Raw genomic sequence first — 24,503 nt, 5'->3', positions numbered from 1 at the left:
GTATAACTAACAAAAAAGTACAAAAGAGGGTGTGATGCACATGCAGAAATGCTCACCATGGAGCTCAGCCCAACTGCAGCTACACCACCCTGACCCCTCCCTCCAGCTCAGAAGAAGCATTACCAAGCTGCTTTTTTCAGTGTGGAACTGGCACCACCCAACTGCTCCCTCCACCACACTTACTTGACCAGAAGGAACCCCTTCTTCACAGAGGAGAGCCCCTTTCCCCTGGCCCAGCAATGGTCTGTGGTGGTATAGAATAACCTTAGTCCTGGCCATGCCCTCTCCTGGATACTTCAAAAAAAACCACCTCTTTGATCTAGATTTGTATTTGTGTGTATCCGTCTGGGCTACTGTACAGGAAATGGTTTTGGTGTGACAGACATAAGCTGGTAAATTTGCATACTCTTGTCCTTTCATTGCTAACTATCAATGTTGCAATCTGTATTGCATTTCCTTATTTTAATAATTTTCTACTTCCAGTAATTGGTTGGTTTCTTGATTCTGTTTACTTGCTTCAAATTTAAAGACAGCTTCTTAAGAAAAAATAACCTGTTCTTCTCTGCAAAATTTAGTGCTGTCCCTAAGCATATGCTGAAACATTATGGGAAGAAGGTAAATAAAACGTCAGGAAAAGGTGTGTGGAGAATTTTCTTTCTCCCTCTATTAACTCGGAATATTTACCAACCATTACCCGAGAGACTTTTCAAGAAGGAATCTCGTTATTAGGAACTCTTTCTAGTAGTACCTGATTACTGGACTTTACCCATCAATTTCTCCAATACTTCTTGAATGAGATTGCAAGTCTTGCTTCTTAAGCATGTAAGGTACCTGTAGTGGGATTTTTTTTTTCTTTTTTTTTTTTTTTTTTTTGCTAGTGTAGTGCAAAAGAAACAGAACTGGGAAGGACAAAAACCAGTTCTTTAGGTTGGATGCCCACTTAAAAAAACCTGTGCTTGCTGACAGTATTATGTATTTCATAGTATATGTAATCTTCTTGAAATAGGAAAGATACTTGGCTTCTGTGTAATCCATTTCCAATGCCTGTGTATGTAATTCTCCACCAGAATCACTGACTGTTTTTCTTTGCTAATCTGGTCATCTATTAGCCTCGGATTTAATGGCCATGGCAACCTGTACCTTCTCATGTCACTTCCCCAGGCTGAAGCCTAAAAAGTTTCTTTCTGAGAATGGCACATGACTACTGTTCATAAGCTCTTTTCAGTTTTGTAAAGTAAATACAGTATGAGTAGTTCTTCAGTGCCACCTTAGCATCTGGAAGCAAAGAAGAATTCTAGAGTCACAATTATTTTAGTATTAGATGAATTTGATAAGAATTCCATGGTTGGATCTTTGTGCATTATGTGTACAGTTTTCTTGTATTACTTTGTTTTACCAGTGCAAAAGGAAAACTCGTCTTTACTGCGTGGTTTAAGCATAGTGCTGTTTGTCTTTGAAGCAATGTATGGGCAAGGATGAAAACACCAACATCCTGAACAGCTTGGAATCACTGGGGTGGAAGGTTTGAATTCTCAGCATTTTAGTTGAAGGTGTGCCAGAAATTTAAGCAAGTATTGGCATGAATTTCTTAAATGGGACAATCAGCTGTTCTTTTAGGTCAAATTGGCAGAACAACCCAAAATTATGGGTTCTAGTTTCAAAGACAAAACATCACATCCTCTGAGCAGCAGACTTGCATGTCTGCCCAATGTCATCTGCATGTTGGACTAGAAGTGTCCACTTTGATCCAAAATTGGAGAAGAATAGTTTTGGTTTTGGACTTCAGTTAACACTGAGTTTCCTTTACTTTCAAAGGCCACAGTATTCTGTTAGAAAATTGGGAAATTTGTAGATAATGGAGAAGATCTCTAAATCCTAATTCTCGTTTAGGGATGAGATGGTTTCCCATGACTATTTGAATGCTAGGGAGTCAAAGCCATCAGTGATTGGAGAGCAGTCAGGCTGGTGTAATGAGTTGTCATGAGGGCTGAGTTTGAGACATGAGCTTGCTGTGATGGCTGAGCCCTTTGCTGCAGAAAGCTGCTGATGTGTGGCAAAGCAGGCTTGTTGGAACCAACATCTGCTGGGTGAGCTTCATGCAAATGGTTATTCTGGCAAAATGACTTGGTGGTTCATTTGTGTGGTGTGTTGTCTAGCAAGCTTACCTCTAAAATTCCCAACTATGCTTCATGGGGATGCTGGAATACAGCCGGGTGGGCTTGAGGCATTTTCTCTGCTGTGGCATTTCATTGTCTTCACTGCTATTTTGGAGAACTTCTATGTGAAAGGGTGCATTTTGCAAACAAAAAATATTTTTTCAGAACTAGGCCCCAAGAATCAAGGCCTAATTTGTTTTATTTTTCTTTAAAAAACAGTTATCAGTTTCTTCTCCTGCATGCTGAAGCTCACATTTTGAGTTGATGGCTGTCTGCATGGAGCAGTCCTGCAGCCTCTGGTTTGGAATACTTCCACTTACTGTCCATAAATAGTGCTTCAAACCCCAAGGTGGGATAGGTGGAGCCATCTGGGAGGAGACCAGCTTTCACCAGTGGTCTTTTGCAAAGTCACAGTCCCTTGCTTGTTTTGCCTGATTTCAGGAGATTTGTTTAAGAAACGGTGAATCACTGGAAGGAGCAAAGGTGGAGACCATGAGAGGTGTGGTTGCAAACCCAGGGTAGTTTTATCCCAAGACAGTGAGCCCTGGACTAAGACTAAGCAACATCACGCTGTAAGCACTGTCCCTGTGGTGCACAGAGGCTGAATGGCTCATTGGCTGTACTCTGTGAATGCTTTGAAAAGGGTGTCATTCTGTATCATCACATTTACCTCCTAGTACCAGGCACGGGTGAGTAAGTATTAGTATTGACTTTGAAAATTAAGGTTGCCTTGGGAGTGTATAATTCATTATTCATTTAGCACAGCATAAAGAGGAGGCTGTCATCTTCTAGCACAAGCTAAATTAGTGGCTTAAATTATTAGCATGTACACTGCTGCCTCTTCTAGCAAATATATTAGTGACTGTCATCCCTTTAAATATGGGTTGACATTTTCTGTGCTTTTTCTTCAGTGGCTGAAAAACGGTATGGGGAAGATTCTGTGTCTAAATCAAATATCTGCATACACAGGTTTTTATGCAGACTGACAGAGTGCAGGGAGGGAGCTGAAGCATCTTCCTGGCTTTATGGCTTCACTTTTGGTATTTCGTCTCCTCCTTCATAGAGTATTGAGAGAGCTGTAAAGTTCCCAGCAACTGCTTCTCTCAAGCTGGGGCCCTGCTGGTGCCTCTGGATCACTCGTGTATGACACCCAGCTTGGAGAGAGAATGAATCCAGGCAGCACTGCAGCAGTGGAGATGACAGCAAGAAGGGAGAATGGACTTTCTCAGCTTTATGAAATAGTGTGCTTTGCCCACATTGTACGTGCTCACAAATGGCAGAGTAGTCATCAGGTTGCTTTTCTCATGTGTGCACAAAGCAGTACCATGTGTGTCAGGTCACACTGAGAAACAGTTTATGGACTGTCATCTTCAGTCAAGCTGTAATTTTGACCTTGGAGGACTCCAGGATTGAATCTGACCATGGAGTTATTTTGTAGGGTGCACAGAGCAGCCACAAGGCTGCAGCAGGCTCATGGAGGCCTGCTGAGCTTTCTGAGGGACTGGGACCCTCACAGTGACTCTGACCTTTGTTTACTTTGTGTGTTCCAAGATTCCCCAGTGCACTGGTGATATTTGAAACCCTTGGAACTTTTCCATGGGTTTTGAATTACATTTTTGTCTCAGCCCTTTTATAAGCATGCAGTTTAGGGAAAAAAACAGCCTTTTAGATTTTCCAGACCGGGATATTTTGTTACATGAGGGAGATGGGTGCAGAGACGAGATTCACACCTCCATCTTCCAGTCCAGAGCTGGTTCGTGTGAGATTTTTATCTTATAGCACATTGGTTCTTTTTAAATTGCATTATTTAATAGCCATGATAAATATGTTTTGAGGATATGTTTCAGAAGGGGCTGCTGTGGTCTTCTAAAGTAAAAGATATATCAAATGAAGTGTAATCGTTCATGTCTGCAGTGGTGTTCAGTTCTGTCTCAGATTGCAGTACTCTGTGAGCTTTAAAAATTATCATCAGTGTGAGAGTACATATGGCTGGGGAATCTTTGACAGATTTTTCCATCTAGAGTCTAGGGAATTACTTTATTTTCCATATGCTGATGGTAAATAAACTGAGAAACTGTAAAGTACTGTTAAATTTCTCCAAACATTTGTGAATAATGCTAAAGTAGAAAATAAAATAACAAGGCAGATGCCTACAAGAGAGATGGAGAAGGACCTTTTACAAAGGGCATGCAATGATAGGACAAAGGAGAATGACTTCAAATGAAAGAGTAGATTTAGATTAAATATTAGGAAAAAATTCTTTGTTCCTAGGGTGGTGAGACAGTGTAACAGGTTGCCCAGAGAAGCTGTGGATGCCCCATCCCTGGAGGTGTTCAAGGCCAGGATGGATGGAAGTCTGAGCTACCTGATCCAGTTTAAGGTGTCTCTCCCATGGCAGGGGGTTGGAATGAGATGATCTTTAAGGTCCCTTCCAGCCCAAACCATTCTGCGATTCTGTAATCTCACAAACTGTGCAGGATGGATGGCACTAAGTTGTTGTTCTTTGGAATCAAATAAAGGTAGGAAGACAAAATGAGGAAAGAAAAAACTGGATGTCATCATTCATAGGAGTCCTGCGCACTGTGGCAAGATCAGTTGGTTTGTTCCCTTAAAGTTGGAGGTTATCTTTAGCCAAACTAACCATGAGAATATACAAGCAACACTTGGTTGTGAGGAAGCTAAATGTTGATAAGGCAATATGTCTAATTTTGGGAATTTGTGTAGCAGCTATCTTATCCTCTCTAAGAAACTGACTGAAATCCATGATAAGGCAGAATCAAGGTCAAAAACGAGACTTGGGATGGGGCAGAGGTGTGGCTGAGTTAGATTTATTCCTGCATTTCCCTTCCTAAACTGCTCTTCCACAGGTGTGGCCTGACTCAGAAGTTAGGCAGCTTGATAATGTAGACCCTCACACAAGCCCCAGGTAACTGCAGTTTTCAGGGTAGAGCTGTTCTGCAAACACATGATTTCAAAAGTCTGTACTGAGGAGGGGCAGGGTGGGGGTTTTCTGTCGTGCTGATGATTGCACTGGACAGAATCTCCTCTCCCTGGTGGCCCAGGAGATGTTAGAATACATTCTCTGCTGACAGTTCAAAAGTGCTGAAGTGTAACTGTTGTGGACAGCAGGGAGAGCAAGAGGAAATTATATTATTGGTACTGAAAGTTTGCCTTTGAGTAGCTGTCTCCTTTCCCTGCTGCTTCAACTAATACATATTCCTTGTCTGCCAAGGCAGTTGCTGTCAGTAACTCACTATGTCTGTAGGAATTTTTAAGCATGTGGTGAAGCATTTTGCTTAATGAGGCCATCACCTTGATTTTTTTGATTCTAAGACCAAGCAGAAGGAAGAAAACCAAACAAGTAATCTAAACTGTAAAAGCAAATGGACGACAAAAGAGCCACAAGAACGCTGTTTTGAAAATGAATTTCTAAGCATTTTACTTTGGGTACCTTCACCAAGCACATTTTTATTGCTTTTCACACATCTTTCTCTTGCATAATGCCCACTGACATTTTATTTCAGCCAGAATTTCTCCAGGGGTTTTGTGGCAAATAGCTTAAGGCTTCTGCATCAATAGCAAGCAGATCTAAATCTGTATACCTTTCTAGGGACTGGTAGCTGCTAGCATGTGCATGATGTTGAAACAGGTTATCACTGAGGTTTAGTAGGTTTGAATATATATTTCTGAAGGTGCTTAATAGGTTATTTAAGAAATATTGGCCTAGCTTTCCACAAGGAAAAATGCAATAATAAGTATGAATGAGAGATGCAGCTGCTGCTTTTTTGTCACACAGTGTTCCTCAAATGCAACCTGGAGCTGGCTGTGATGATTCTGATTCCTCCTAACTTTGAGGGTCTGAAAGCTCAGAATAGCTTGAAAATCAGCCATGGGCTAACATCTTTGTGGATTAAATCTGGAACAGGGAAAATGGACCATGCTACAGTAATGTGTTTTGTTATTAATGCTCTCTAGGGATATTCTCATTTGATTAGGTACAGTTCAGAGACCATATTCAGTACTACTGTAATCACCTCCACTGAATAGTTTAGAGAGTCATTCATTATGCACAATTTCAGTCTAGATTAAAACACAGAAATGTTACAGTTGGTAAAATACGTTTGCTATATCAGAACATTAAATTGCTGTTTTCACTTGTGTAGATAGTTTCTTGGTTTCCTAGTGAGAGAGAAAACCACTTCATCTTGGCTGTTGAACTTGTTTGTGTCTCAAAACAAGCAAGTGCTGTTGAAACAAAAATGTACAGAAATTGTTGTAAAATAATGTTGGTGCTGTTAGCATTAAAATCTCCTTAAGTTTTGCAGGATGACAGTGTAAATTTATGCTAGCTCTTAAAACATAGGAGCTTTTTAATACACACATTTAGGTTACATTAGTATCAAATACCCTTGTCCTCATTTCAGCACTTGACTATCTATGCTAGGAAGGACTGGAGTGTCACAATCTAAATATTTAAATGTATCTTAGATTCCTGTGCAACTAGCTTCTCTCAAACAACAGTGCAATATGAATTGCATTTTCAGATACTTAAAAAAATTGAGCTGTTTAAATTGACATTTTGATCTGCAATACTTTGATTATAAACATCCAGTGTAACCTAAATGCTTTTTATACTTTAAGGCTTTTTAAGCTCTTTACTGAAATAAAAGCTCTACATTTCTGTAGCCTAGGAGAGAACTGCAGAGAGAGAGAAAATGTGTGTTTAGCCCACAGTCCTGTGGTGCATAGGTTGATGTTCATCTACCTGCTGTGAATTTTTACTAGAGGTTTCCTGGAGTTTTACTGTGAGTGTATTTTCAGTGTATTGCATAGCAGGAAGGAGCACTTTATCACCTATTCATGACTTAGTTTTGCACAAAGATCTGCAAGGATGAAATGCATATTCACGACATGATCTTTGTGATTTTGTAAGGTTTTTAATCCTGTGTGAAGGTGTGCAGACATCAGGTCAGCCTGCAGGGTGACAATCAGGAGGCCTGAAATGTTGAAGCAGAAACTGCTGTACTGGAATCACTGGCTTTGTGTTCATATTTTCACTGCTCATACCGGGTGTACATCTGTTTGTCAAATCCAGGCAGCGTGTTCCGTTTTGGAACTGCTGGTTGCTGCATTTAGTGATGAACCTGAAGGTACAGAGACACATTCCATTGCAGAAGGCTTGGTTTAGTCTCAATCCTTTATCTTTGGTATTTTTCCCTGTTGACAGATGCACTGGATACTGTATGTCTGGTTGAAAGATAGTCCCTGATGTTATATCCTATTTCTTTGTCCCACACAGGTCTAAAAAAGACAAAGCTAAAGCAGGAGTAAAGCCAGATAGTTCTGACCAAGAGCCAGAGGGATTGACCCTCCTGGTGCCAGACATCCAAAAGACTGCAGAGATTGTCTATGCTGCGACCACCAGCCTGCGCCAAGCAAACCAAGGTGAAACACAAACACTTCTCCAAGCACTGCTGCTGTTTATCTGTAATACAGCTGTTTACAGATAACTTACAGATCAACTTAAAAGCAAGACAAAACACTTCCCTCCTGTCCCCAAGTGCTGACTGCATTTTCAAAGGTGGTGAGAACTTTGGTAGTCTTAAATGTTTTGATCAGGAAACAGAGTAATTCAAGTAAGTTAGATTACACTTCACAGCTTCCAGCACAGTTATGTAGCGCCTCATTATTATTATTATTATTATTATTTTACTTGGCAGAAAACAACATACACGACCTTCAGTAATAAAACCTTTTTCTATTAAAACTAAATCTTACTTATAGAATTAACTATTAAGTAGATGAATGCAGAACAAAAATCTGAAACATGGGTTGAACTTACGGATGTTCAAAAGACCATCTGGTTATCTAGTAATAAAAACTAAACATTAAGTAGCTGAATCAGGGGAGTGCATTTTATAAAGGCATGTATAATTGGCTCCCAATTTTGGAGAGTCCAGGAATGCATGTGGGAATAGCCATCCACACAAGCATATGTCATACTTCCTGTTTGAAATTTAAAAAAAGATAAAAGAAACAATAAAAGAATATTCAAAGAAGCAGCAGCAGTCATTAATTATTTCCAAGCTGAGATTATGATCTTTATTTATTCTAAGATGTTCAGATAATGATACACACTAAAGAGAAAAAGACATTTGTATATCCTAAGTGATGCCCAGTTTTGAGACGTCTCTGCAAAAGAACGTAACCATAAAATGTCAACACTTGCTGTGCTTTTCTTGGAATTATGTAGTTAACTGCAAATAACCATCACATTTTACACAACAGAAAAGAAGATGGCTGAATACTCCAAAAAGGCTGCTGTGAAGCCTAAGCCTTTGTCTGTTTTACGATCCCTTGAAGAGAAGTATGTGGCTGTCATGAAAAAACTCCAGTTCGGTAGGTTGAGAAGTGTGAATGTGTGTGTTTTAGAAAGCAGACACTGAAGAAATGTGTGTTCTGTTGAACAGAATCCTATATTATTTTTAAAGTTAACAAGTGTCTTACATACGTGACCACTGATAAGTTTCACATGAGGAAAATTGTACATCTCTGTTTTCAGGTTACCAGCTCATGCAGTCTTTGAACTAATAAGGAATGTTTTAAGCATGCACTAGGGTAATGCAAGGGACCAGATGAATTCAGTGATGTGATGGTGTTCATGTTTCCGTTATGATTTTTTGTGAGTCTTTCACTTCTCAGATGACATTGAAATGTTTTTTTTAATGCTCATATATTATGAGCTATTTATTTATTTATAAAGCTCATATATGTTATTTTTTAAATAGAAAATAATTCAAATCAAAATGTGTTTTTTAAATGAAACTGCAGTAAATTTGATCATGTCCTTTCATGAAGTGCAATGTATTGCATTTGGGAAATGTGATGGGAATCGGTCCTTTGGCCATAAAAGGAATAAGTTATCAAAAAATTTCATAAAGAACTAATAGTATCTTATCCAAAAAAGAGCTATAAAATTATTGCAAAAACATGTTCACTGAGTATTTTTTGAGTTGCAGTGACCACATTTGCAGTCACATTTCTTTGCTGTTGTATTTGTAAGAGGTTTTCCTCACAAATGTTTGTGGAGTGTATGCCAAATGTGTGAAGGTTTGTAGGAAGTGGGAGCTTTTCCCTCTGGCATCTGTGCTGCAGATTTTGTGTAGCAAGTGATTAAAGAAAACCAGCTCCACTGTAGTTTTTCATGGTTCTTCAATAACATTGCCACCAGCACATGAGTAAATACCGCTGGCACTTGGCTTCACACAGGTTCCATTATTAGAATTATTGTGTGTTTGTAAGTATCATCCTATTCCTGGTTGGGAATAGCTGGTAGCTTTCCAGATTGGGGGTGGTGTATACTTGACAAGATGCATATGAAAGTTTGTAAATTAGCTGCAGAAAGTGTTTCAGCCCAGCACGGTTAGTGCTTTGGTTTCTGTGATCACTGTTAACTCGCAAAACACATATTTTTTTACATTACTGTGATGCAAATTGAACTTTCCTGATTTTAATGCTCATAATCTCTATCCAAGACTAATCCACTATAAGCTTTCCTCCTTTCCTGATGCATGAAAATTTTTTTTCTCCTCTAGATACATTTGAGATGGTTTCCGAAGACGACGACGGCAAGTTGGTTTTTAAAGTGAATTACCACTACATGTCTCAGGTGAAAAACGCCAGCGACGCCAACAGCGCTGCCCGGGCCCGGCGCCTGGCTCAGGAAGCCGTGACCCTTTCCACCTCACTGCCCCTCTCGTCCTCGTCCAGCGTCTTCGTGCGCTGCGACGAGGAGCGCCTCGACATCATGAAGGTAAAGAAGCGCAGCTGCCTTTAGTTCCCTCTTCAGCTGGGCACAGGGGTGTTCAGGAAGGTGCCTGAAAGCTTAGGAAAGACCAGAACTATTTCACATCCGCTTTAATTGCTGCCCAGGCATTAATGTAAGTGGTAGTATTTCAGTCTGATTTCTCAGCAACTTGGCAGGGACAGGGAGAGCCCGTCTGCCCCAGGAGCACTCTGTTGGCCAAGGAGCCTTCACAGAGCAGGATTTGTTCTTTTTCAGCTGTTCCAAAGGGAGAAGTTTAGTGCTGTTGCTCCATGATGGTCCAAACATATCTTTGCATGTGACCATTGGAGTGACAGGCAGTAGGTAGGGAGAAGTACGCTGAGTGCTGACCTGTGTTTGGAAAAAAACATTTTATTAATAGCATCCAGTAGAAAAGAGTTTGAGCTCCTTCTGTCTTGCTTTCCATTTGTGATCTGGAGAAATGAGTGTTTGCAGAGGGCTTTGCTTATCCAGTATCAGAATGAACAGACTGACACTTGTGTATGATTATGAGGTCTAATAATAATTCCTGCTACACAGCAGGTGGAAAGAAAAAGCTTTCTATAACTTACAAAATCTCAACTGTGTGATAGATAAGAGGGTGGGGATTTTAAATGTTCTTTTTCTCTTTTTATCGCTGGTAGGTTCTCATTACTGGTCCTGCAGACACCCCATATGCAAATGGTTGCTTTGAATTTGATGTGTATTTCCCACAAGACTATCCGAATTCCCCTCCACTTGTGAATCTGGAAACAACTGGAGGCCACAGCGTGAGATTTAATCCAAACCTCTACAATGATGGCAAGGTAGGTCAGCTGGGATCCCCTGTCAGATGTCACAAGGTTTTTCCTTTTGTGATTGAATTGTGGATCAGCCACTCCCAACGTTCAGGAGGAAGCTCTTTGTTAATACTGGTCTTCAGACCAAAATGAAAAGGGATTTGCCAGTTTCAAGTGGGAATTACCCCCTTTCTAGTCATGCAGACTTTTAGAGATCCAGCCTTTATAAGCTGGATTGGAACAAAAGAGCAAGTACTTTTGACTGAGAAAAATGCTCTTTTCCAACGTTTCTGCTAAATGAACCAGTCAGAAATCTGTTTTGGCTAGCTGAAATACCCTTTCCATGGACAAAGTATGCTTCATATCAGCTGCAGCTCAAGGTTAGCTGAGTGCTTTATCCCTTTTTCTGCATCCGCTTTCTATTAATGTGGATACAGAATATAATTCCTAATGGAGACTTTATCTCCATTTTTCTTTGTCTGGTTTTAAGTCTTGGGAAATACTTGCCTCTAAGTTTCTTCTCTTTGCTTTTTCTCTTTGTTTTCCCTGTCTTGGATTGTTCCTTTTCACAATTAAGATTCAAAAATACCATAAACTTCCCTAAAGTTCAGATCAGTCACAAAAGTTAAAGAATAATTCCAATTTCTAGATAGTCTGTGTGACAGATGCCATCTTTTACATGCTTAAGCAGAATGACTGTCTTTAAAATACACAATTACAAGTTTCATTGCAGTATTTGAAGCAGAAAGTAAAGAATCAGACAGTATTCATAATTTAGGGTTTTTTGGAGCCACTAGAATCCATAGGTTTCCCATGAGGAAAAGTAATCTGCCTTGTCTTGTTTGTTTATTAGCATGCTGTTCTTGTTCACCCACATGATTTTTATCTGTTTTCCTTTCAAAGTAGTCTCATGGTCTTAGGCTGCACCAGGGAAATTTTAGGTTGGACATTAGGAGGAATTTGGCCACAGAAAGGATTATTAGAGATGGGAATGGGCTGCCCAAGGAGGTGGTGGAGTCACCAACCAACTCTGTAGATGTTTAAAGGAAGACTGGACCTGGCACTCAGTGCCATGGTCTGGTTGACATAGTGTTCCGTCACAGGTTGGACTTAATGATCCCTGAGGTCTTTTTCAACCTCATTGATTCTGTGGTAGCAAACAAATTTGTCTTTTAGAATGCTGTTGTAAAAAAGTTTGTCAAAAAATGAATGTAATGTCAACATTCTGTTCTGTCCAAGCAGAACAATTTTGTCATAGTTTTTGTGTGTGGTATTAATAATGTCGCCTTTTCAGGTGTGCTTAAGCATACTCAACACATGGCATGGGAGGCCAGAAGAGAAGTGGAATCCACAAACATCAAGTTTTTTGCAGGTGAGCAATTTCTTCTCTCTCTTCAAATGTCATTTAGGAGTAGAAAGTTGTCTCTTGCTCCTAAGGATTCCTTTTCTAGAACATTTAAACCAGAATAATCTTCAAATAAGCATAAATAAGACAAAAGTCCAGAAAATGTCCTTGGAACACTGCTGAGGAGACAGGTTCTTTAAAATGCTCTTTCTAATGAGTATTTCTGTTGACCTGGTCCTGAAGAGCAGCTGTACATGTGTGCAGCTCATTCCTGTACCAGCTCTGCTCAGATGATTTCAAATAGTTTATTTAAAAAAAAAAAAAAAAAAAAAAAGGCAGAAAAGGACTGGGAGTTGATCTCATCTCATGGATTTACCAGAATTTTTTATGGTGAAGACAGAAGAGAGAGATAAGAAAGTGAAGTACACTAGTGCAGACTGTAGCCTTCCTCCTCCTCCTAAGCGTGCAGGTGAGCTGAGTAGAGGAATAAAGATGAAGGGAATGGAAGTGAAGCTGTGCTGTGTTCAATAACAATTAGTGTTACATTAGAGCAGAATTTATTAGGGCATGCAGTCCTTATAATTTTCAGCTTTATTTTGCAGACATGCACTGACTCACAAGCAAAGACATTAAGTAAAAGTAAAGCCTGCAATGGCTTCTTTCCTGTGGCAGTTACTGAATTTATTCTGAGTTTGGAGTAATTATTCTGTAGCACAAGGTACAGTTTCTGTTCCAAATCCTAGAAGACTGCGCAGCTTCAGCATAATAGAATTACTGCCTTCAGCAGAACAGATTTCAGCTTGTTCAGGATTTGGCCTTGGAGAGCAGATTTATCAGTCTCCTAAAAGTTCAAGAATGGTCTATTCCAGTGAGTGGAATTCAGGCAAGTGAGGCAGAGGGCCAGCATGGGTAAACAAGAACTCTTGCCTAAGCTCAGCTGCAAAAAGAAGCAAGAAAAGGTGGAAGAAGGGGATGGGGTACTCACGTGAAATAAAAGGACAGTGACCAAACATGCAGGAGAGAAATTAGGGAAACTAAAGCTCAGATGGCACTGAAAATGATGAGGGTTTTAAAGCATGAACATGAAGAACTTTCTGTAAGTATGCTGGCAGCAAAAGAGCACATTTTCCTTGGGCTTTCCAGCTGCTCAGTGGGGCAGGAGACCTATTGACAAGGGCATGGAAAAGGCAGAGGTCATCTCTGCCTCACTCTTAGGGGTAAGACTTGCTTTCCCCTGTCCCTGAGCCCTCACTAGGGAGGTGTGTGAGAATGAGGAATTATCCACAGTAGAGGAAAGAGTATTGAAGCTGCCTGGACCCACATGTACAATTGTGGAACCAAACCCTGTGAATGCAGGGGAGCTGAGGGAGCCAGCTGATATCACGGCAAAGCCATTAGCTCTCATCTTTGCCAGGCAGAACAATCAAGGGAACCTCCTGGCAAACTCATACTCAGCTTCAAGATAAGCAAGAGAGAGGATCATGTTAGCATAGGTATCCAACGCTTTCTTAATGCGTGCAAGCCCCCCAAGATCGAAATTCTTAATGAAAAGATGAACTGCAATTTTGGACTTCATCTGTAAAATCAGTGTAAAAAGGTACGAGTATTTAGGAAGTCTTATTTTCACTGAAGTCCTTTTTCTTACATTAAAATGTTATATTTGATTGTTAAAAATCACATGCAACATAGAAGTTTATGATTTAAAACTTCTTTTCAGTGTTTCATTTTGAGAATAATAAGAAGACTGTTGGAAAAAGTCCCATCCCCATCATACTGGAAGAAAAACACTTTACAACTATTAAATGGAAAACAGCTGGAGGACTAAATAAATTGCTTGGAAAGAATTAGGCACTACAAATTTTTTCTGGCTCAGACATTGAACTATTGTCAGACCACCCAAAATACTTCAGAAATTAATTTTTACTACCCAGTGAAACTGGAAGATCAGTGTAGAGTTTCTCATTCATTCCAATTGTAATTCAAAGTATTGACTGCTTTTTCAGGCCCAGAAAGTACCATGCTGCAGTGCAAATTTCTCCACCATAGCTACTTAAAAAAATATAGATATCTAAAATACAAAAATTTTAAAAAGCAAAAGCCTGTTCTTCCAGAGACATGTAAAATGCACAGAGATCACCAAAACACCTTTCATACCCAAAGCCTTGGCCCTGAATTCAGTCTACTGGGGCTTAGCACATTTGCATTAATATTCTGTCTTCTTTGGTATCTCTGTGGCCATTTGCTTGATGAAACCTGATTTGTGAAGGACATTCTGTATGTTTTAATTTACATTTTAAGGTTTAACACTAAATAACTGTGGCTGCTTCTAATTGAGTGCAGGGCAGGTACAGGAGACTGTGATGGTGCACACAGCGCCAGCAGCTCCGTGGAGCACCTGCCTGAGAAACAGAAAAACTTGGTTAGTTTTCCTTCTCAGCCCAACAAGGGATGCTGGTTCACATCTCCCACTGCACAGCTGCATGTGCAGTCCATCAGGATAAAGACTTGTCTGCCCTAGACTGCCCGTGTGTGCTGTAATGAAAGCACAGCCACTACACAAGGGCAAAGTGCACAGCACCTAAAGGAGTGAGGGTGTGTTCCTGTCAGGTGCTGATGGGACTGAGGGTAACCTGTGTCATTCAGCTGGCTCTTTGAAAGGAGTTACTGATCCAGCATTGTGTCTGTGGAGTGAGGAACCATCATGAGGATGGGAAGCTGGAATGCTTCTGTGCTGGCTTTGCTGCAGGAGAAACTCCCGGAGAATGCCACACTTGAGCATAGGGCACAGCGTTGGATGTCGGGGCACTGCCTGCAAAAGAGTCAGAGTTTGGATTGCTGCTGGCCTGCCATCTATCTGATATGAGCTGTACATTCTGCATCCTCCAAGATACAGGAGGACTCTTGTCTTCCATATCCAAATTCACAAATTAGGCTGCTAAATTAGGGAACGTTTTAAAGCTCTAAGTTGTACCTAGTTTGAGAGGAGAGTCAATTCCAAAAACAGCGGCCCTGGCGTGTTTATCTGCACCTAATTGTGCTCAGTGCTGGAAATGCCCTTCCTAGGTCTGTAACATATCATCAGCTTTTCACTAATTGAGGAAATACAAGTGTTCAAATCACCTTGGTTGAATTCTTTACAGTTCTGGAAGTTCGTGTCACAGAACTGTAATCCCTGAAATTGTTGCTGGTGGACTTGGTCCTAAGTACATAAGAAAAACTTGCCCTTCATTTAGTAAAAAAACCAAGTTGACAGGGACAAACTTTTAATACTGGAAAAACTAGCAAACCATCAAATCATGAATATGCAGTACATCTACATTTGGATACCTAAGAGTGGATCTGTTTAATTCTTTGGGTTTTATTAGGAATAGCTGAGTATATGGTTAAATGCCTTGAATTTACTTAAGCATCTATTCACACGTGTGCTGGATAGTAAAATTGAAAGGAGGAAAATTGTTATTTCCTAATTACTGAATAGTTGGTGCTTTGTTCATATAGTATTGAAAATGTTTTTTCCCTTAAGAAAAATACTGAGGTTTTGTTTTATTTGCATATGACACAGTATTGTTTGTAAAATCTGAAACTAAAGGGCTAAGAACATTCATTTGAAAGAAAAAATGGGAGACAGTGTAGATCAGGATTAATTTCAGTGGTTCACATGACGTGTTACCTCCTTTGTTACTTTTCCATCTAGTTCAGAATTAGAAGAATTAGTAAGGTCAGCCACAGGGAAAAAATCAAATTGCTGACTGAGAACTTGACAGATACACTTTCTTTCACAAAAGGGTGCAATCAGGCATTTCTTCCTTTAAATATTTTCTTTTACTTATATATGCATGTTTGTTTGCAGGGTTTTAAATTACATTTGTAATTTTCTCAGTGTTTGAGCTGAACAGACAGCCAGAGGACTTGTGGGTTTTGTGTGCAGTGACAGTTTAGGTTTGAAAGTGTGGATGTTCCCTGCTTGCATGTAGCCTGCGTCACAAATGGAAGTACTTTGCCATAGAAATGTTTTTGCTTGTAAGGTGAGCAGAACTGTGTACATTTGTAAGAATACGTTGGTAGCATGATTTTAATATTTGGTTCCATCTCTTAACAGGTGTTAGTGTCTGTCCAGTCCCTCATACTGGTGGCAGAACCGTACTTCAATGAACCAGGTTACGAACGATCGCGAGGTACTCCCAGTGGTACCCAGAGCTCCAGAGAATATGATGGAAATATCCGACAGGCAACAGTCAAGTGGGCAATGCTTGAGCAAATGAGAAATCCATCACCGTGTTTTAAGGAGGTGGGTTTTGTGAAATTGCTCTATTTTTGAGCACTAAGAGTAATGGAAGTATTTGGTAAGGCCATGCAGGAGATGTCTATTTTAACCTGCAGCAGGTGACTCCAGATCATGTCTTGTTCTGAAGTGAATAAGGGCACACCAAACTTCACAGATTCTCTTCTGGGAAGCAGGAATGCAGGCAAAGTGGGACTGACCTGAACAGGATCTTGGTGCACAGTTGGATAAATCATAGTTCAGTCAGCTCAGGTCACTCTTACTATTGAGCAGGACCTTTTACATGGCCTGTAACAACTCCATGCTCCATACTCTGCCTAAGTAACAGGCAGGATTTTCCCAAGAATCACGAATTTTAAGCAAATACTAAGAAACACTTCAGATACACTAAGATAATGCAAATTGGAAAAATACCTTAAAAGAAATTACACAAAGCATCTGCACTAGAAACCTGTACTTTTGAAAACAGCTGTCTTGATGCTGCTAAAAGCAATGCTAACCTTCATGCATTCATGCTGTCTTAAAAATACTACTGTAATAAATCAAATTGCTTAATTTGTTTTCATTCCTGAAAATAGACTAAAGCTGACCTGTAGCATCATAGAATAATTTAGTTATTAGGAACTCCTCTCAGTGTCTGTAGTGCAATTCCTTTCCCAAAGCAGATGAGTTAGATCTCAGGGGCTTGAACATATACAGCAGAGAGCTCAAGGAAAAAAGAGCTGAAGAAACACTAAGAGAATCTGTATGAATATTATTGCAAAATGTTTGGTCAAACATGAGTCATCTCACAGTATTACCAGCAAATATCTCCAGAAAAACACATTTTGCTCTGAACTACTACAACTGTTGCCAGTGTTGAAGCATGGAGCCATCTGTCAGTATCACCTATGCTTTCAATGGTCTGCATAAAATGTCGAAAAAGCCTAATTATTTCAAGATTATGCACATTGCTGGGTGTGGCATCTGAGATGTTGATGTCCCATCCCTTCCTTGATGTCGTAAAAACATCCTTTGGAATGCAAAACCTTTTTTCATTAAATTTTCTCTGTCTTGTGGAATAAAAAAACATTGACGCTTTACCTGCACTACAACCATTAGATATCTTTATCCACATGCATGTGAAAAACGATGTGCAGTGTATGTAGGGGTGTTGAATTAATGAAATAAAACCTGATACCTGATGGTGTCTAGAATTATCTCTTAAGTGTTCTACTCAATAAGTAGAAGGCCATGAAAAGATAATATCCAGACACATAATCCAGTAAGTTCTGCTAATAGGTCTTTTTCTCCTAGCTAATGTAACTGTTTCACTTTGGCAAAAGGCATTCTCAAATCACAGTAAGATTAAATTGATTGAATACGTAAGAAAGCAGTGGGCTCCCTGGCAGTAATGTTCCATGTTTCTCCTCACATGTACAGAAGTGAAGGATATGCAGTATTACACCATTTGGTAACTGAATCCCAGCTTATTGTTACTGCACTTTCCTTTAAGAGTCCCAGTAATCCTGTGCTTACTCTGCAACTCAGCTTTCACACTGCTAGTATGAAAAGGGCAGCTTTGGAACAATGCTAGATTCCATCTGTGGCCCCATCCAAATGGAAATGCATCTATCTGATTATCTGAGCATTTCTTTGGGAGATTTCCTTTTTGTTCAGACCTCTAGGTTTTCTGTAGGGTTATCTTAGAAACCTTACACTGATGATCAATTCATAACACAAATGCAAACTCATGCTGAAGACTGACGTCTTAAGATCCTGAGATCTGTTGTCTTCAAAAATCTGAGCTGTCATGTCTTCAATGTCTTAAATGACAGGTAGGCTCAAGAGATCTAAACTGCCAGTCTTTGGGAGTTTTTCCAAGCTCCATTATGGATTTAAGGAATGTATCCAGAACTGAAGTCAATTACGGTTTCGATATGCAGTTTCTCTTTAGACAGATAGCTATTTTCTCTAACCTCTAGAGGGAAAAAATATTTTTCCCATTATGTTGCAATATGGCCAAGAACTCTGAGTGCTCAATAAAATTTCTTTGGTTTTATTGTTTCTTTCACCATTCAGAGTTTTAGAAAACTGTTTAAGACAAAGCCAACAGCAAGTAGAGTTTCACAACTTTGTACGAGTGTTCATTGTCTGGATTTTTAAAACTGAAATATGTACTTCAATACCAAAATTACTCTTCAATCAAGTGCTGGCTCTCATCCAAACTGGGCAGCTCAATACCATGGCCTGAGAATTCCAGTGTCCCCAGATGTGCAGCCTCTGCCTAGAGCAAAGTGGTTGCACCCCTCTGAAGCAGCTGCCGTGATCCTTCTCTCTGCAGAAGCGTAATGTTCGTGTGCTCGTACTGCCAGCAGTGTTTCTGCTCATCTGTTTTCTGTTGGAGCAGTCCAGGACAGTGGCAGGGGAGGATGTGGTGCTTTTGCCACCTGTGCTTCTCTAGCAAAACATGGCAGGGAAAGAAACAGTGAAAGCCTCAGCACTGTCTCTGTGTAGCTCTGCTCCTGTGTGAGCTTGGTGCTGGTGTAGTATATCCAGCTTTGAACTGTAAAATGTGTGTGAGCAGCACTCTGCCCTCCCTTCTGCTTTTGCTGGGTGTATTCCTGGCAATGGTTTACCCTGCACCCAGGTAACACAAGTGACTGCTGAAATGGCAGGCTACACGGCTACACACACAGTGGATTCCTATAGACTGGAAGAGATACCCACACCAACAAACTCCCTAAAACAGCATCAGCTGAATTTAGAACAGTTTCCTCAGGGCTTTTTCCAGTTGGATTTTGGAAACCTTTGAGGACAGGAATTCCAATTTCATCTCCAACCTGGTTCAATTCTGAATTACCTTCACACTGATGGTTTTTTTTCCCTTATATTCAGTTAGACCGATAGAGGTGTTGCAAATGTGGTATTGCTAAAGTATATGGTTCTTCTGTCCATGTTACATTGGCAATGTTTTCTTGCAGGTCATCCACAAACACTTCTACTTGAAAAGAGTGGAGATCATGGCTCAGTGTGAGGAGTGGATAGCAGACATACAGCAGTACAGCAGTGACAAACGAGTAGGCAGGACCATGTCCCATCATGCAGCAGCTCTGAAGGTGAGACATTCATAACAAATCCAAGTGTCCCAGTTATCAAGAGATGAAACGTGTGTGCATTCCACTTCCTCAGTGTTTTTACTACAAGTTGGATTTTCCTTTAGCACCTGTCCTGCCTATTTTTCCTATGAATATTTGTACAGGGTACAATGACCCCGAGAGGAGTTCAGTTGGTTGGAGCATGATGATCATAACCCCAGGGTTCTGGGTTTGATCCCATACAGGCCATTCACCTCAAACCCTTGTAACTCAGAACTCTCTCTGATAATAGCTTTTTTTGTTCACTCTGAGGGTGAGTGGAGGTTAATGATAAACTTGTATTACAACCAATTCCTTGCCAGAAAACAAGCTCCTAGAGTAGACAAGTGATTAATAAACTGTCATCTGCTACAATCAGTTTTACCCTGTGTTAACTGTAATCAAGTTCTAACCATTATACATATTTTCTGCCTTCCTAGCCAAGTATTACCATTTCTGTATTTTGTGACCACACAGACAACAGGTCTATATTGTTTTTAATATTTGAGGTTTTATTTCCCCTGAGATGCATACCCCAAATTTTTGAAGGCTTTTTTCTGTTGCCAGACTTCCATTCTTTCAGTGTGACTGGTCTTCAAAATGAAGTTCTTGTGATCAGTATACAAATCTCTACATATCTGTCTCTGTGGCAGGTCTCATCGTGAGTTTTATATAAATTTAGTTTGACTATATGACCTACCAAGTCCAAGACAGTTTCTGCTGTGATCCCCGAACACCACCTTTCCTTTGTCCCTAGCAGCTCTTGCTAATTATTCTGTCACCAAAACAAAAGTACCAGTTCTTAAATACAGGGGAGAAGTTGATCCAGACATGGAAATAATACATTTAAGCCTTTTCTACCTACTCCTCATTTTGTCTTATGGTGTCTAACCTTGTAAAAAGTATTGTTTTAACTGTTGCCTTCCACGCTGATTTGTTCTTGTATATGCAGCGTCACACAGCTCAGCTGCGAGAAGAGCTTCTGAAACTTCCCTGTCCTGAAGGGTTGGATCCAGACACTGATGACTCCCCAGAAAAATGCAGTGCCACAACAAGCTCAGAAGAGACCATGTTGCACGACCAGGTTAAACCCAGCAGCAGTAAAGATGTCCCCACTGATTTCAAGTCATGAGTTGCATTGACATGGACTTTGTAGACACAACGGCTTTGAAGCACAAGCCAAATATGTCAATATTTGTATGTAAGAAGTTAATTATGTAATAGGTAATGAAATTGAAACTATACTATGCCCTTAAGGATATACAGTTTAATTAAAAATGATCTTTTATTTACCTGTACAAGAGTGTAAACTTTTTTGTGCTTTTATTTTTCAATTGTGAGAACCACTGATTGGTATGTTTAAAAAGTTATGTATACAAAAAATGGATAAATCACTGATATATAAGGGAAACTACCTTAGGAAAGAATGTTTACTGAATGTTTATTATTTTTTTTTTTACTTGTAGAGTGAGGGCGGTTGTAACAAAGAATATATATTGGTCATTCTTACAGCTACTATTTAAAGTCAGAAAATTTTCACTGAATTTGATAGATTTTACGTTTGGCCATATATTCATGCTCATATTTGATTCTAAAGAAAACCTCCTGTATACTTCAATAAACGTTAAATGGACATGATCCCTCTTTTATGATTTACTGGTACATTTTTTAAATAAACTGCCATAAAATACATTCTAGCTGAAGACTTGCACTTGTATGACTGACTTCATTACAGTCAACATACTTAATTTTATGCTTACTAAATCTAAAATGCAGGTGAAATAAATGCACATGGTTTTACCTCATGCCAAATTTGGACTTCTGAATTAGTTGGGGTTTTTTTGGCTATTTTATGCAAACTAACAGTACTCTAAATTTCTTAAGGGCTATTCTGGAACAAAGTCTTTACTGTGTTGAAATGTCTGATTTTTACATACTCAGCTGTACTCTTCAGTACTGACACGCCACACAGGACCTTCAGCGTTCTGTAGTTCCTACTGTGTAGACTTATTTCCAGTTTTGTACTTGCAGCCACAGATCCCTAACTAAAAGGGTAAGGAGTTTGCTTGATTTAATAATCAAGTCTCACTTTTAACATAACATGCATTGCTATCGTTGTTATTAATTTTTGAGCAGTCCTTGAAGGACTAAAAAGTTACTACCGGTATTACCTCAGACTAACGATCTGTGTGTATGATCAATACTATAAATCAGGCAAAACCGAAAGATTTTGTTTTCTATTTGTTCTTTGTTTATAAGTATCACGCTGGAATTTTCTCACTTTTTGTTTTACAATGTATTATTTCTAATCATTAAAAACGGCACCAACTGAGGTTGTGTTCTTATGCTGGTGGTTAAACAGTTAGTTCTGATAGTCCTGACTATCAGAACTAGTTTTTGTATTCTCCTGATGCGTTGTGTTAATCCAAGGCCTGTTCTGACTGTACATACCTCTCAAAATACCAGCTTGGCTACATCTGTGGAACTTCAGGGCTCCTTAGTCAAAGAGCAAAACAAGCAACCCTGTGCCAGAAGTGCTGGTAAATACATGATACAAAGAGCTTATGCCACATAGTCCAAGTGTTAGAACTTCATCAGTGTTAAAACAGCCCTGCATTTTTCCAGATGGGTATTTACTTCCCTTCTATTACTGTACGAAATGACTGTGATACTCCTGTAAAGGCTCCAAAAGCAAAATTAGCCACTGACTTCCAATTATATTTGTTAGGAGTTTCCATTAGAGCTCTTCATTTACTGCTTAAACTGCCTGCCTGCAGGAGCACAGTCTTTTTATCAAATCCTGGGACTTGTACCAAAACCAAATGTATTGAACCCGAAGATCCTCTCTAAACGTGAAGACTTTTTCCTTTACCATTAAAAAGCAAGACTGAAATAAGAAGTCCCCATCTTGCATTGATTTGACGTGAGGAAGGTGGTGAACATGATTGTACCTTTATCTCTGGTGTGTATTTATGGTTTCATAGCAATGCTGGTGTGAAGTCACTGCTGCTTAATTAAGCAGGTGTAAACAGCTGCATGGGATATTAAACTCTAATTTACATCTACCTACCAATTATCCTTTTTTTGCTCTAACATGAGCTAGAATGGTATTGTACCAAATTAATGCAGAGATTCGATCCTCAACAACTTGCAACTGTGTTACAGTCTAGTAAGTAAATTGTGAACTTGGCAACAAATACAAAGTACACAGTTTTAGGTTTTAAATACACAAGGTAGCTATGCTACTTGGCTGTACATCACGGTAAGTCCTGTGAGGTAGTAGATTCATCTCTTACCATTTCATCAAAATGAACAGAAGCCTGTACAGATCGATCACAGTTTCTAACCGTCCATTCAGGTCCTGTGTTTTTAACTGTTAAGCTGATTTTGTAGAAAATGTGTTAAAATTCAACAGAAAGTATTTTCAAAAGTGCAAAGGGCAGCAAGCTGCTAGTTAGATCATTATGGAATTTTACTCCATGTTTTTTGGCTATTGACTGTTGACACTCCAGTTCTGCAGTGTAGTGTGGGATGTTACCAGCCATTGGAATTGCTGTAGCCACTCTGCCAGAGGAAGAGTGAGACACCACAGAGTAAGACAGGAGTGTTTCCTGGCGCTTCACAGACAACAAAGCCAAGCTTTTCTGACTGGTGCAACCACAGTGTCTACGGAAGAGGAAACAGTTTGGCAATCCATGAGACCTTGTGCTCCATGAGAGCAAAGCCCTTGTTCCACTGATGGCTGCACATGAACGACTGTTTTGTTCTGCAGCTGTAGCCACAACACTTTCCATACACAGACAGCAGTGATGGTACCTCTGCAGGATTTGATGGTTTCCTCTGGAATTTCCTCCGGGTAAAAGATGTGCATAAATGTATGGATTAATGCTCCTCTTTAATTCTGCTGCTCCTGTACAGGAAAAAACAAATAAGACAATCTAGGAAAAAAAAAAAGAAAATTTGAAACCTAAAAGCTGTAAACAATTTCTAAGTTTCAGTCCAGTAATTACATGTTAAATGTTTAGGTAAAAGCAGAATAAAATATGTGCGATTATAGATTGAGTGCATTTGCAGCGACCTGCGTGGCATTGTTGGCTGGGCTTTGTTACTGTTTTTCTTCTGTAAATCTTTTCCATAAGATAAAAGGTAAATTTCTCAAGGTAAATACTGTGCACCTCTGCCAGCCAGGTGAAGAGACTCTCCTGCAGCCACAGGTAAAGTCCTGCTGACACAGGTAAGGCACTGGGCAGCTGATCATTTCCATGGAGCTTCATTTAGCATGTTCTGTTTAGCAGCAGTGGAGTGTCCATTCTTTGCTTTAAAAAAAAAAAAAAAAAAAAAAAAAAAAAAAAAAAAAGGAGAGAGAGAGCTCCCATACAATACAGGAAATGTACTGTACTGTTTTTGATGGCTCTGTCAACTAGGACATTCAGTTTCTAGCAGGATCACATTGTTAAGAAAACATGACTACAAAACTGTCTTTTTCCAGCTATGTATCCATTACTTTTCTTCCCCAAAATGTTTCTGGTGGCACTTTAAGAAATGTTCTGTTTTACATCCTGAAGAAAACAACTCGATAAGTAAACAGCCATATTATTAATTTGTCTTGTAAACCAAAGTTCCAGAACACAAACCCAGCTGACCTACATTTAAGCCAGGACTATACTATGTTATTCTGATCCCTTTGAAGGAGAATTACTTAGGCTTAGTTGGAGTTTCTCAGGCAGGCCTTCTTCATTTTATAACTCCATGCTGCCTTTGTATTAGTGTGATTTACAGGTGTTTCCTTTTTTATTTCTCTAGAAGCTGGTCACCACCAAGTGAACTCATCTTCTTGGACTGTCAGCTCTCCCTATAGAACACAGAAATTAAAAATATTTTACAGAAGAAGGGAGATAGATTTTCATTCTTCTTGCCATAAGGAACAAGTACAAGGTGTAGAAGTTATTTCAGATCTATTTCTCAGGTTTTTTTACCAACACCTGTACATATCTATCCAT

The 24,503-nt window shown here is 39.6% G+C and overlaps 1 protein-coding gene across 4 annotated transcripts in view; it reads left to right on the top strand.

Moving 5' to 3' along the window:
• Positions 1 to 21,835, top strand: part of LOC136359341 (baculoviral IAP repeat-containing protein 6) — a 175,252-nt gene extending 153,417 nt beyond the window's left edge. For all 4 annotated transcript variants that reach the window (XM_066315910.1, XM_066315909.1, XM_066315908.1 and 1 more), the window contains exons 67-74: positions 7,456 to 7,601; positions 8,445 to 8,555; positions 9,752 to 9,969; positions 10,626 to 10,787; positions 12,055 to 12,132; positions 16,205 to 16,393; positions 19,351 to 19,485; positions 20,456 to 21,835. In XM_066315910.1, coding sequence (XP_066172007.1) covers positions 7,456 to 7,601; positions 8,445 to 8,555; positions 9,752 to 9,969; positions 10,626 to 10,787; positions 12,055 to 12,132; positions 16,205 to 16,393; positions 19,351 to 19,485; positions 20,456 to 20,635 — 1,219 coding nt within the window. In that variant the 3' untranslated portion in view covers positions 20,636 to 21,835. The remainder of the gene's footprint in view (positions 1 to 7,455; positions 7,602 to 8,444; positions 8,556 to 9,751; positions 9,970 to 10,625; positions 10,788 to 12,054; positions 12,133 to 16,204; positions 16,394 to 19,350; positions 19,486 to 20,455) is intronic.
• Positions 21,836 to 24,503: the final 2,668 nt, after the last annotated feature.

This window comes from Sylvia atricapilla, chromosome 3 (genome assembly GCF_009819655.1).
Source record: "Sylvia atricapilla isolate bSylAtr1 chromosome 3, bSylAtr1.pri, whole genome shotgun sequence".
In the NCBI taxonomy this organism is placed as follows: Eukaryota; Metazoa; Chordata; class Aves; order Passeriformes; family Sylviidae; genus Sylvia; species Sylvia atricapilla.
Note: the sequence above shows the minus strand (reverse complement) of the source record. Positions and strands in the feature narration are given on the sequence as shown.